Raw genomic sequence first — 13751 nt, forward strand, 5'->3', positions numbered from 1 at the left:
GACTCGCCAAATGGTCTTTTGAAACTCTAAGAAAGCTGCAAGTTATCTATTTTTCAGAGAGCCGGGAACCTCCACTCCGACTAATGAATAATTCAAATTGAACAAAATAATATTTGCAACCAAATCGACTGAACAATTTTCTTCAAAAAAGTGTATCAAATCACTTAATTTCTCGGGCGCCGGCATCTTGAGTAATTGTGACGCATTACGATTGCCCGAAACACAATTATTCAAGGTGGCTGCCACCGGGAAAGTTGAAAAACCAAAACATACGTTTTTGAAATTCAGTTATTTCAAATACAAACGCTTTCATTGGATGATGTTCTGTGGTTTGCACACAAAAATTCTTTTCGGAAAATAAAGTAATGTTTAGTCCATTATTCCTCCCCCTCCCCTCCCCTCCCCTCCCCTCCCCCATCGGTAAGTTTAATCTTTCCAGAAATGCGTTTCAAATAAATTATCGTGATTTCACAATGATGATCATTGCCTTTGAGAAGAATAATTATCAAGTCTGGTTGTTGATTTGAATCATATCAAGTCCATTCAGGAAACCAGTTGGAGTTCATGTAAGGACATAAATTCTGTCCCGCATCTTGCTCCAATCTCGCGGCATCAGAGATAATGATTGTTTCCAGCAATGATATTGGTTTGAAGCATGAGGAGCAACACAAATACAAACAAAGCGATAAAGCCAGCCAGATATGATCCCTGAACGGGCATGAATAACAGCTTGGCCTGAAAGACAAAAAGACGAGAGAAGATCCCTTATTTATGACAAATTTACTACTAAAACCCTGTACTCCCATCCTACCTCCTTCAACAAATTTGGGTCAATCTAACAATGACAAGTTGAACAGAATGGCAGAGTAGATTGTGATACTAATATCATAGCCATCTATCTTTAAGTCACTAACCCTGACCTCGTAACTTTCTTCAAAATCTTCATATCTTGTCCCTGACATTACTGATCGTAATGATAATCAAGGTAAAGTCTAAAGCCGATGATACTCGGTTCAACATCTGGCAACATTTGCTGCTCAACAAATGTTGAAGAATGACTTTAAAGAATGACTTCAACATCTTCAGTTCCCACGGCCTGCTACCCTTGTAGCTCAGTCGGTAGAGCAGCGGTGATCTAACCAGAAGGTTGTAGGTCCAATTCCCACCCTGGTCAGAATTCTTCTCTGTCCTTGTGTGGGCCCATTTCCATTAGTAGGACTAACGCTCACATGATTCATATGGGGTACAAAACTAGCACTTCACCTTACACTCTAATCAGTTAAGTCTGTTGAAATATGAAGTGCTAAACGGCCAACGTTTGTAAAAACGTAACCCTTCAAATGTTGAAGAATGTTGCACAAACGTGTTGAACGGAATAGAGCTGGGCCCGGTTGTTCAAAAGCCGATTAACGCTAATCCCAGATTAAAAATTATTCAAGGAGTTTCTTTCTCTGCTCCCAAATGCAGTTCAACGCTGCTATTCGGCAAATCTTTACATTAGAAGAAGTCAATCTTGAAAAACAAAAATAAACAAAAGAAACTTACACCAAAAAGTTGAAAACATGAAACAAAAGTTTACGCTAATCCTGGATTAACTTAATCGGCTTTTGAACAACCGGGCCCTGGTCTCTATTTTCTTTCAACACCGTTCAAAGGGTTGAATGGCATATTTCAACAATCAAAATGAAATGACACACTGTTTAACATTTGTTGAACAACAAATGTTGAACCGTGTATCACCAACTTTAAGGAACATTTTTGCCAGTAAAAATAAACAGTAACAAAAATGTACCTTCATTTCTGCACTATGACAAAACAAAACAAACGAATCCAGATCCAACTGAGAAGCAGACGGATATCCAAACACTCTGATATGCAGACACTTTTGTTTAAATTGATGGGCCACTGATGTCAAACGCGCAGCCTGCAACATCAACAACAGCCTTAATGGTTAAATACTCTAACGCTTTTCTAGGGCTGATACCGTTGGGACATGGTCAAAAGGGGCTTGGAGAATGACCTTCCAAAGGGAAACCTTTTTAACAGGGTTTCAGGGGCATGGCCTTTGAGAGAGTTTGAAATTAAGGTATCTGCAACGAAATTGTGATAAACTGGTTCATATTTTTGAGATAATGTCTGTGCATGAGTAATGTTTGTCGACTTTCTTTTCAGTGCAGTTTAGGGGGTTGCACCAGGCCACTGCTAGGTCTGACCTAGGTTTTTACAGTTCAGTCCATTTTTCCAGTATAACTGCTTATACAGGAAGGAGTAGCCCTTTGGAACCCCGCTTTTACTTCAAGTGAAATCGTAGGGAAAGTTGTTGATTACACATGACTATACCAACAGTTTAAAATGGATCCTCAGTGTTACCTCATAAATGAATGTAATTAGATGAATGGCAATTTTGATAAGAGTCAAGAAGTGTCCTCTTGCTCTTCTCCTTAACTTCAAAATCACACGTCTGGGACTGGTTGGTTGAAAGCCCATTTTGGAGAATGTTTGCCTCCCGATAACAGTGTTCCCCAACTTGGTCCAAGAGTTAAGTTTGTAATGGTTCATTCTTATAATCACAGTCTCGCATCAACTCCAAAAAAAACCGTCTTGATACAACGCTCTTTATAAAACTAAAGATATCTATTTCAAGGGCCAGATGGAAAACATAGACTGGACTGGACTGGACTAATCAGCACAGTCCAGTCCAGTCCATGTTTTCCATCTGGCTTATTTCAAGTCATGAAAAAGCAATCATGTTGCCAATTCCCGGAAACATCCTTATCATAGAAAAACGCGATAAACGAGGAAAGAGTATAATTATAATAGAACATTTAAAACATTGTCCTGCTGAATTGCATTAGGTAGACTAAAATTGAAATATCAACGACACGGTTAACTTAATCCAGGATTGGCGTAAACGTTTGTTTCATGTTTTCAACGTTTTGGTGAAACTTATTTTTGCTTATTTTTTGCTTGTCAATTTTGACTTCTTCTAATGTAATTGCCAAATATCAGCGTTAAACAGCATTTTGGAGTAGAGACTGAAATGAACTCCTTGCAAAATTTTTAAACTGGGATTAGTGTTAAATTATAGGCTTTTGAACAACCAGGCCCTGGATATGCATACAATTAACCCAGTGATACCTTTAGAGTGAGACTTTGGGATGGTTGGTGACCACTAATTCAAAGGTATTTTTGCCCTGATTTATGATTATGCAGGAAAGGTAGATCTTAACAAGTGTTATTGAAATCCAAAAAGAAAATTGGGGGTAACCACGCATTTTTCAAAGTTAATTCATGAACAATATTTGTTACAAGCTCCAAAATGCAAAGGAATGTATGGCGTTCTTTCTCAAATTGAAGCTTAATCATCTCTAAAGAATGCATGGTTACCCCAATTTTCTTTTTGGATACCAAGAGTACTTACAAAGATCTAATTTTTTTGCATAGTTTTAAACTGTGCAAAAATATCCCTGCATTAGTAAGCATCACCGATAGGAAACCCAGAACATATGCACAATAACAATAGTAGGCACCGTCCTTAACAGATTTTACTTTTTACCATGATTGCTTGTAATCTCACAATCTGATTGGCTAATTTGCCATTGTTGATAAGAGTCTAGCCAACGTTGCTCATGTCATGCAATGCAATAGCCAATCAGGAACGCTTATTTTGGAAAATAAACCAATTATATTGCGAGAAAGTTATAGCTCTGAAATAAACACTTTTTTAGCGTTGAATATTGTAGTAAAAAACAAATCAAAAGTGGTTCAGCATTGTCATCACAGTGGTCAAAATGTTGTGGCCTCACGAGGCGCAGCCGAAAGAAGTGTTTATTTCAGAGCGTGGCCAAAATCATCACATGAAGAAAAAGCAAGCGTTGTCTATAACTTTCTTGCAATATGATTGGTTTATTTTCCAAAATGAGCATTCCTGATTGGCTATTGCATTGCGTGACAAATTGACACAAGCAGCGTTGTCTAGACTGTTATCGACAACGAAAAATTAGCCAATCAGATTGCGAGATTACAAGCAATTGTGGTAAAAAAGCTGCATTTACCCTTCCCAGAAAATAATAATAGCCCCTACACTTACCTCATTGCTAGAAATTGGTAGCAAAATTTGAAATGCTTAGGCTATTACTGTAAAGGGATAAGTTTGTTTGGGCATGCATCTATAGCTAATTATGCTAATTTCTGGACATATGTCACGGGACAATGAACTCTATTCTAGTACTCACGATGGCAATAGGGAAACTAATGAAGATCAAGTCAATGATTGGTGCAATTACTCTGTACATGAGCTGACTGGTGGAGTGTATTTGCTTAAAATACACAAATAAATTGCATACTCCTGAAAAAGCAAAAGACCATTCAAATCTGTCAATAATGAGAATTTTTTCAGCTCAGGGGTCATTGATAGTTCTTCATGAAGTTATTTTTAGATTACAATCGAGTGAAGACTGAAACCTGTCTTGTGTAATATCAGGTACTGTTTACTAAAAGGGCAAAAAAATTAATTAAAGGATTATAAATGGACCACATCGATCCAAACACTGGAAGGATCCTACATGTAGTGCCAGTTATTTTGCATTTAATTTGCATGCAATTAATTATTGCTCTTGGCACTAATCAAGTTTCAGCATCTTCCCTGCTGAGAGACTGTGATGCTAGTACAAGAAAAGTCTTATTTAGCACCATGGCAACTTTCTTTATTGAAAGATCCTAGTAGTTATCAAGGGTGACAAAAAAATGGCAGCAAATTAGGTAATCAGCATCCTCAACTTGCCAATAATAATGAACCACAATGTTTTTCCTCAACAATTGATACAAATGCAATATTAAAGAAAGAAAACTCTATCAATCATCAGGAAAAAGACAAAATAAACTTTAATTTTTGGTTTGTACTTGACAGTGTTTTTGCAGCTTTTGTTTAGCCTGCATTGATGTGCTTGCTGATCACATGCTGTGTGAGATATTAAGCCTTACTTAGAATCCCCGCTAAGGCATCTTTCCATCACCCTAAAACAAAGCCAGTTGTGGTGTTGGGGGCTTTTTACATGAGCCAAGCCTGGTTTGCATTCAGAAATTTATGGTTAGTGGGCAGGTTGGTCTATAACACGAAATGTGAGCAGACAAACACATGTGGCATTTGTGAACTCTAGCAAATCGCACTCTATAAAATAACCTTGCTTACCTATGACAGCAAGTTCAAAGTAGCTGAACACAACCAGTGTTGCAATCACAGAGATAAGACCATTAACTCTTGTAAGGTTTTTCTTCACTTCAAGAACATCCTGTGAGGGAAAGTAAAGTCAAACCTGTATTACATGTGTAAATGCTCTACAAAATAGGGAGACTGTAGTGATTGCAAATGTAAAATTAAAGCAGATTAATAAACACGACTCAAATATGACATCAAGTCAATTCCGAGAATCAAACTAAGGAGACACCGGTGTAGAGTGAGGCTGCTCACAACTGCACTAACCTTGCTGCCCTAAAAGCTTACAAGTGAAACCAAAGTAAGAAATACATTAGTGTATGTTAATACCTTCATTATGATGGTGAGATCTTTCGTTTTTTCCTCCATTTGAAGATTGATTTCACGCAGATAAAATATCAGCAATTCGCATTGAGCACAGTAATTTACGATGGTGACAGCAGTGACACACAACTCTACCATATGACTTATCACCATTAAAGACGCCATTGCCCACTGTGCGCTAAAAGCAAAGAAGAAACAAATCAAAAGTACTGTCACATGTGTATATGACAAAACAGGTGTTTCAATGTTCCAACAACGTCTGTGCATTGTTCAGTCATATTTAGTATCTATGACTCTCGGCCTCTATGTGTACAAGAAATATGATACAGTACATGTAAGTCACATAATCAAAGAAACCATTTTGTCAAGGGAATCAATTTACCATAGATAAAGTTGCAACTTAAGTTGCAAGTACTGAGTCAGGATACTATAAGTGGCACGAGCTGACATCTTTCTACAGTCTTTGTCCTACCATAGAGACTTTTCAGGGTCAAGGAAACACAACAAACTAATTAACCAAAGAACAGAACAACAACAATGATTACATGTACTGTTAAGAATCTCAACTGGCTCTATAGGCAAACCAGTTCACTATAATCTACAAGTGCAGCTAAGAAGTTGAACCAGGGACTACCAGGATCTAATTCAACATGTGGTCAGAATGGGGCTTGAACCATGATCGCAGAGGCGGGAGAAATGGATGATAACCACCATCCCAGCCCAACTTCCCAAGGTGTGTGTGCATACAGCACAGGGTTTTTCCAGACAGTCACCCATTCAGATATTAACTTAGAAGATACAAAATGGTGTTTTCTTTGGACAATTTGTAGGCCAACAATAAGTGTTATATGAGGAAGTATCAAATGCATGTATTGTCCAGTTAACAGTACTTTAATAAATTATTGTAAAGCCAAATTAAATTACAGGTAACGTTCTTTTTCTTAAAACTCACCCAATATTTGCATTGAAGCCAGTGACTGATCCCAGAGAAAAGGCATAACAAAACAAAATTAAATTCCCTAGTCCAAGAAACACCATGAAAAATACGCCAAACAGGAAAAGCCTGAACAGAATAGAAAGACAACTTATAATATCCTATTTAAAAAAAGTATAAAATAATGAAGGAAGGGAAATCTGGAACCAGTGGGAGCACGAGATCACTAACTGCACCTTTGACTCATTATTAATTTTATTAAGTTTTATTGGTTTAGTAGATGCTTTTCTGAATTTCTATTTGCCAATTTCTTGGCCACAGCAGTGACCAGCTTCAATTCTAGTGGTGACTCTGGTTATTGCACACACATTCTATGCTTTTCATCTTGCTCTACTGTATTGTTTCACAATCTATCATCTTATTAACCCACTGACTCCTGACCTGACTTCACATATTTGAAGCTATAAATGCCAGATGGTTTTACTTGTCAACTGAGGGCATCCTAGGGGGTTTGAAGTGTAAATGGGTTAATACAAGATTAGCACATATACAATTATCTAAGTAATAAAGTTTTTTGTCACTTGCGAAGTTGATCACGACACTTCAACTGAACACTGTTAGTATTCATCAAGTGATGGGTCAAGTGGTTAAGCCTCAACTATGACTGCTCTGCTGTGATTGACCAGTTTCTACTGATAAAATTTCTGCATTCTCTTAAATACCATTGGACCCAAAAGATAGTGATTGTGCTAGGACAAGAGATATGTAGTTTTATACGGTACCTTAATCTTGACACAATCTTTTTGGGAAATGAACACAGCAAGAACACCTAATGATTAAAAGAAATTCAGACGGGTTTCATGTCAGTCATGGCCAACTTGTTAGCACTTATCATGGATATCTCTTTATTTGAAATCTATGAACAATGGGTCACACTACAATCTGTACAAACCTGTCACACCTACAATGCCTGCCAGTATGCATGAGTTGCTGAATAGTGTTTTTTTAACAACTAGTACATTACCAGCACTTTAAACCTGTACCTTGGAGTTACAAAACTGGGGGCAAAATGTATGCTAATTTAATTTTGTGCCTAACTACTTTTCCTTCAGTAATAAGACCAACTTTATTCATTCAATACAATGAAAGGGAGAGATACCAGAGGTTATCCCTATACGAGGGTATCCACCCGGATGTTATTGATCTAGAGTCAATTTTGATGAGGGAGGAAAACCGGAGTACCCGGAGAAAAACCCTCGGAGTCAGATTGAGATCGATTGAAACTCAGCCCACATACGACCTCGAGGCCAGGGTTGAACCTGGGTCACAGAGGTGGGAGGCGTGGTTGATAACCACTTAGCCACCCTGACTCCCCACAAATCAGTAATGGTGTGAGCACAAAACAGATCCACCAAATTCACATACACACAGGTCATCAAAGCCACCTTTTCTCAAACTACAAACTTATAATAAATCCCTAGTAAAGAAGCAGATAGCTTACTTAAGGACCAAAATACAAATAATATTATCAATCACTCATTCACTAATTTTCTCAAGTGTAGTTTTAACTATATAGTGAAGACTTGAAGAAGCTATGCATTGATTACTGGTATAACTCATAATTTCATTCCAATTTGAAGAAAATTGCAGTTATGGTTATGAATAATTATAGCCATGAGGGCCGGACCATAACTTTAAGACGATTGCAGATCTGTCAGGATTATTAGCAAATTTCAACGAGAACTGTCCAAGCATGAAGAAGAACACATTGAAAAAACATTTTCAAACCAATAATATTATTGTTCTGGACAAAAATTTATTGAAAATTCAAGGCTGAGAACATATCAAAAACTCACTGCTGAGTGAGTATGCACTCAACTTTTCTATTGTGTATCTTTATTACATTCTCAGCCTTGAAGCTCCTTTTAACAAAAATTGTGACAAGTGCCTTGCCTTTTCTATCAACGCACTCAGTCCCTCACTTTCTTGGATTCTAAACAAGTAAAAACCAGTGAAGAAGGCCAGGAAGTGAAGGACATTTGGAACCACATATGTGCTGAAAATATGTGTACACTCAATAACAGCTGGTTTCCAAATTAATGCTGGTGTCCCCAGTGTATAAAATGGAATCGTATGACTATCATGTCTCCCATGAGTTGACCTGATGTTGCCTGGACCACCGCTCACTGATGAAGTTGAAGATCCTGATTGGTTGGAGATGGTAATTGCATTTAATGGCATGGTTGTCTTTGGTGACGAGGTTGTGGTGACTCTTGAGGCTGCTTTTAACAAATCCCAGTTTGATGATGCCGTTGGTTGGATCTCACTCTAACATGCAGTAAAAAGGTACAACCCAAGATGAATATTTAAACCAATTATGTAGATACTGATGAAATACCAGGGTTTTTCCTTTTACTAAAAAATCATATCTTTACCGCGTGTAGTGAACATATCATTTTTATCTTTGACGTGTGAAATTATAGATGTCGTCATGGTAATGAACATGATTAGCCAATAAAATGTGAGCTTCCTCTTTCAGTTGTAAGATATTTTGCACAATTTTACATAATTTATCATGATTTGTTTTTCATAACTTTCATATGTTGTTTCATGTTACACAACATGCATGTTTTAGCAGTTGGTGACCACTTTTTCATCATTTCTTAAAATGAGTAAAACAATATCCTCTATAAAATTGTAACAAATATTACTAATAAATTATCCTTTTTTCCTAAATATCTAAACCAGACCACTGGGAATACCTCATGTTTGATGTCCAGTCTGGCTTGACATGCAATGATGCTTGATGTGTAACCAAATATAATTAGGAAAAATATAAACAGTGTGTAAATAACGTTGAGGACTTTGCGTACTGTACATCCTTGGTAACGGAATGACTGGAAATGAAATGGACGCCAGGCAACCTGAAAATAATTAAATTGCCAATGGGTATTTTTTAGCAACTGTTCTCTACTAATTTGTTTTTATTTAGTACTTTTCAACTTGAATTGATCTTAAATATTGGTCAATAATATTATTTGTTACGTGAAGCTATGATCTTCGCCGTTATGAGCACAATTTTTGTAATTGTGTAGAGAAGCCTGAAAGATTCAGGACTTCAATGGGGTTCGAACCCGTGACCTCGTGATTCCAGTGCTACGCTCTAACCAACTAACTGCGAAGATCATAGCTTCACTTGATTTTGTATCCGCAGTTCATAATTATGATTCATTTCATATACTATTTCATCATTAATATTATTTGTGTTTCCTTAGTTAATAACTCACCAATGATAAGATGTAAAAATATGGATAAATGACTTGACTTTTACATGTCATCAATAGACTGGTTGTCATATTGAAATCTGCTCTTGGATGAGTGCCATCTCTGATCTGATTCAATGCAACAGACAAAATATGACAATAAGTATGCATTTCTTGATAAATAATTCTTACAGCAATAAGGCAGTTGGACGTTTGCAAAAACACATACCCGAGTCCAGATAAAAAAAATCAACTATGTTTCATAACAAAAGAAGAAAAGTATTGAAAAATAGTCACACAAATATCATTTTAAACTCTCTTGTATATTTCATATAAAAAATTATGCTTGATATGATGATAATAACGATGACAAGTTTGCAGAATGCACTTTTCCACACCTACAGATTTTTTAGAATTCCATTGGCTTAGTGAGTTGCATTGTCCCAAGAACAGTAAATAAATACATGTATTCCTACTACATTAAATTCCCAGCCATTTGAAGTAGACTCCAAGTAGGAAAATAGACTTCGCACTACCGAATTGAAACTGGATATTTACCAAGATATTGTAACAAAAAAACCCACTGAAATATAAACTTAAGGAACTTAATCAAAGGAAGTCTAATAAAAATCCTTGGAACAAAGTGTAGGCTACCCATAGCCTCTTGTTTGTGAATGACTCAAACTCCAAGTATCCTTACTTTGTTCTAACCAATGCTCAAATGAGAACAATTAACAAATTAATGTGCCACGAACAGCAGCTATTTCTCAGTTAACCCTTTGCCTCCTAGGAGTGACACTAACAGATTTTATTCAGTCCAATGCAAAATGATTTTACTGGTCAATGGTGCCAGTTCAGGGGTAAAAGGGTTAAGATGGCTCAAAACAGTTTCAATATTTTCATTAAAAAACTCATTAATAATTCATGAGCCTAACAGGCTATCAAAACACCGATAAAATGTCACGTGTATGAGCTTTATATCCTGATAAAACACTCCTCATTAGTATTCTTTATATAAAGAATACTAATGAGGCATAGCTTGTTTTTCTTTTATGCTAATATTCACCACTCACAAATTATTTAAACCATTTTTTTGAGTCCAGAGGGACACGCTCTTTGTGGAATGTTTTTTAAGCCATTCAAAAAACTTGCAGCATGTGTTTTATTGGGTCTATTAAAACACACTCGCCTACGTCTCGTGTTTTTAAACCCCAATAAAACACTGCTACTTGTTTTTTAAACATTACATAAACTGTCCTATTTGGAAGGATATTAAATCTACCCAACTGTTTCACTTAACGGCAATATTATGGTATTATGAAAACACCCATAAGTTCTCATCAATATGCATTCATTGCTGTGATGTGATAAGACACCATGGCAACAAAACAGCCACGTAAAAACACCCTACATATTTTACATCATTGCTGGAAAGTGATTAGAAGGCTAAGATAAAACTCCTTGCAAATTAACTTTGCAGAGAGTTTTAGCTTAGCGTGCTAATCAGTTTACATAAATGAAAAAAATGGGGGTTTCACCGAGTTCAATGTTTTCGAAATGTAAGAGTAGAGAGACAAAATATAGGTAGGATGTTTTTAGATGGCTCGTTTGTTGCAAAATGCATGTTGTTGTTTCATTTAATTTGGTACCATAACATTGCCGTTTAAGGCATTAAACAGTGTTGTCGAGTTAATCTTTTGAATCAAATATTCCCTCCAAATTGCTGAAAGTAGTTTATGTCACCCCAATTAAATTAATACTACAGCATGCAAAAAAATAAGTTGAACTATTGACAAGGAATTTACAGTAGGATGATAGGAAGAAGGATCAAAAAAAGAATCAAAATAACTTCTAATTAGCTCCAGTATAATTGAGCTCAATATACCTGCCAACTTTCGAATCAAACAACTGATTAACTTCATTAATCACAAGTTAGAGTAGGCTATTGAAAAACGAATTGAAGCCACGACGATCCGCTTATTTTATCTTTCCTCCTTCAAAAAAAGGCCACTTAAAAAGCAAAAAATGTTTAGGCTACTTTGAAACTACGAGACAATTACAACGCTGTTGAGGCATCTGTCGAGTAAAAGCATGAGATGTGTTCACGACAATTTCTGTTCTAACCTCAACACTTGTGCTGTCCCAAAGATCTGCAAACGAAGACCTGCTGCTTGCAACTGTTTCTTCGAGTTCGTTAACATGGCTACCTTTCATGCCCACTTCACTGTTTATGCTACTGCAGTCTAGATCTTTCAACATTGTAGGCGGAAAAAGTCTTCTCCAAGCGGTCCTCTGTGCAACAGAACAACAAAACTTTATTCAGTGCAAATTTAAGGATTTCCAGACACACCGAACACTCTAACTTACCAGAGTTTGACCGCTGTAAACGGCATCCCAACTGATTGGTCTTGATTCTGTACCCTTTGCGCACTCAGCTGATGCAAGGTACATTTGCTTGTCTTGCATATTTTAAATGTTATGTCACGGAAGTTAAAGTTTACGTTTACGTTCAAAAGGTGCGCACCATATCTTACGAGGTCCCCAAGAGTAATAAAGTAATAGACTGGCCTGGGGAGAACGTATCCAAAAAAATATTGTAAGCGGAGTTAAATCAAATTGGAACAAAGCTACAATCAGCGACAAAATTAGTTGACACATTGTGTTTAAACAGTTCTTTTTAAGAGTAAAATAACCCTGTAATTTGAATCATGCTCTAAATTATTGATAAGACCCCCCTCCCCTCTCCCATTTAATGTTGCCTATCCTGGGAATCACGCAACAACATTATATAGTGGGGAAGGGGGCGAATTGAACTACCAAAGATGGCTAAAAGATAGAAGAAATACAGCATAGGGGTAGAAATGGTCAGTATGTCAACAATTTTGTCGCCAATTGTAGAACCAGGTAATAAAGGTAGACAAATCTTGGGAATCCTGTGGTACTGGGCGACTTTGGAAGCAATCGTAAACATGCACGAGTTGCGTGTATATCATTCATTTTCTTCGATTTTCATGGAAGGGACTCCCCCTTCATTGAAATTCGAACTCTAGACAGAGTAAGCATGTTTAATCACAACAAAATTTCATTTGAAAGATCTTATTTGATCGGCCGTGTTTTTCTACCATGAGTAAAAATGAACGCGGGTATCTCGGCCTTATCAACGTATCACTGAACCCCATCATCTTCAATTATTGATTTTCAGTATAGGACTTTTTACTGAATCTCTCACCTTGTTGATATCATATTTTTTTACGTGGGATGCCTGTGGGTGACTACGTTAAAAAATTCGGCAAGTCTCGTCGTCATCGTAGTATACTATAATAGATCATATTCGTATTCCCAGTATTGGACTGGAACTAGCTTGCAATCGAGGCTAATGCGGGGGAATACATTAAAAAGTATTTGCCTTTGAAAAGATTTCCCTGCATTAGCCTCCATTGCAAGCTACGATAGTTCCAGTCCAATACTGAGAATACGAATATGGTCTATTAGCCACGCGTTTGTGATTGTCAGTAGAGTTGAGCCTTGTTGGACGGGGTGTCTACTCTATTGTGTCATCGCCGAGAATTCCTATATTGCTGTTCACTTGAGAATGTTTCCTAGACACAGTGCTGTTACGCTATCGGCTACAATTTATGGCTCCACAATATAACAACTCTTTTTCACTCGGCAAATTCAGTCCCCGCGAAATGGTTGGAAAGTCGACTTCAGTGAAAACACATTAATTTTAATTAACGGTTTGAAAATGAGCTTTCAAAACAATGTATTTAATCTAAATCTCCCTTAACCAGAGCGACTCGATTTTCATTTTTGTATTTGTGAATATTTGTAAGGTTGGATTGCAATGAAGGTGTAAAAACCTAATTTGCATTCTATTCTCATGACACCAAAGTTTTTTTGCACTCCTAAAACTCGGCTTCGAGGCCTTATGCGTCCCATGGCGCAAAAAGGACTGATGATGATGAAAACTCGGCTTATGACTTTCACTCGGCTTCAGTCATCACTGAGTTGCAAC

The 13751-nt window shown here is 37.0% G+C and overlaps 1 protein-coding gene across 2 annotated transcripts in view; it reads right to left on the reverse strand.

Annotated features, from left to right (window-relative positions):
* LOC137982510 (uncharacterized) overlaps positions 1–12203 on the reverse strand; it is a 13203-nt gene extending 1000 nt beyond the window's left edge. The window contains exons 1-12 of one of the 2 annotated variants that reach the window (XM_068829605.1): positions 12104–12203; positions 11861–12028; positions 9761–9865; positions 9347–9397; positions 8427–8801; positions 7256–7302; positions 6492–6602; positions 5546–5717; positions 5192–5291; positions 4236–4348; positions 1793–1924; positions 1–735 (exon numbers count right to left, since the gene is read on the reverse strand). The exon at positions 1–735 is cut by the window's left edge and continues 1000 nt beyond it. In XM_068829605.1, coding sequence (XP_068685706.1) covers positions 613–735; positions 1793–1924; positions 4236–4348; positions 5192–5291; positions 5546–5717; positions 6492–6602; positions 7256–7302; positions 8427–8801; positions 9347–9397; positions 9761–9865; positions 11861–12028; positions 12104–12202 — 1596 coding nt within the window. In that variant the 5' untranslated portion in view covers position 12203 and the 3' untranslated portion in view covers positions 1–612. Of the gene's footprint in view, positions 736–1792; positions 1925–4235; positions 4349–5191; positions 5292–5545; positions 5718–6491; positions 6603–7255; positions 7303–8426; positions 8802–9235; positions 9398–9760; positions 9866–11860; positions 12029–12103 lie in introns of both variants that reach the window. The other variant, XM_068829604.1, reaches the window with a different exon arrangement.
* Between the last annotated feature and the right edge of the window lie 1548 nt (positions 12204–13751).

The sequence above is a fragment of the Montipora foliosa genome, chromosome 13 (genome assembly GCF_036669935.1).
Source record: "Montipora foliosa isolate CH-2021 chromosome 13, ASM3666993v2, whole genome shotgun sequence".
NCBI classification, from domain to species: Eukaryota; Metazoa; Cnidaria; class Anthozoa; order Scleractinia; family Acroporidae; genus Montipora; species Montipora foliosa.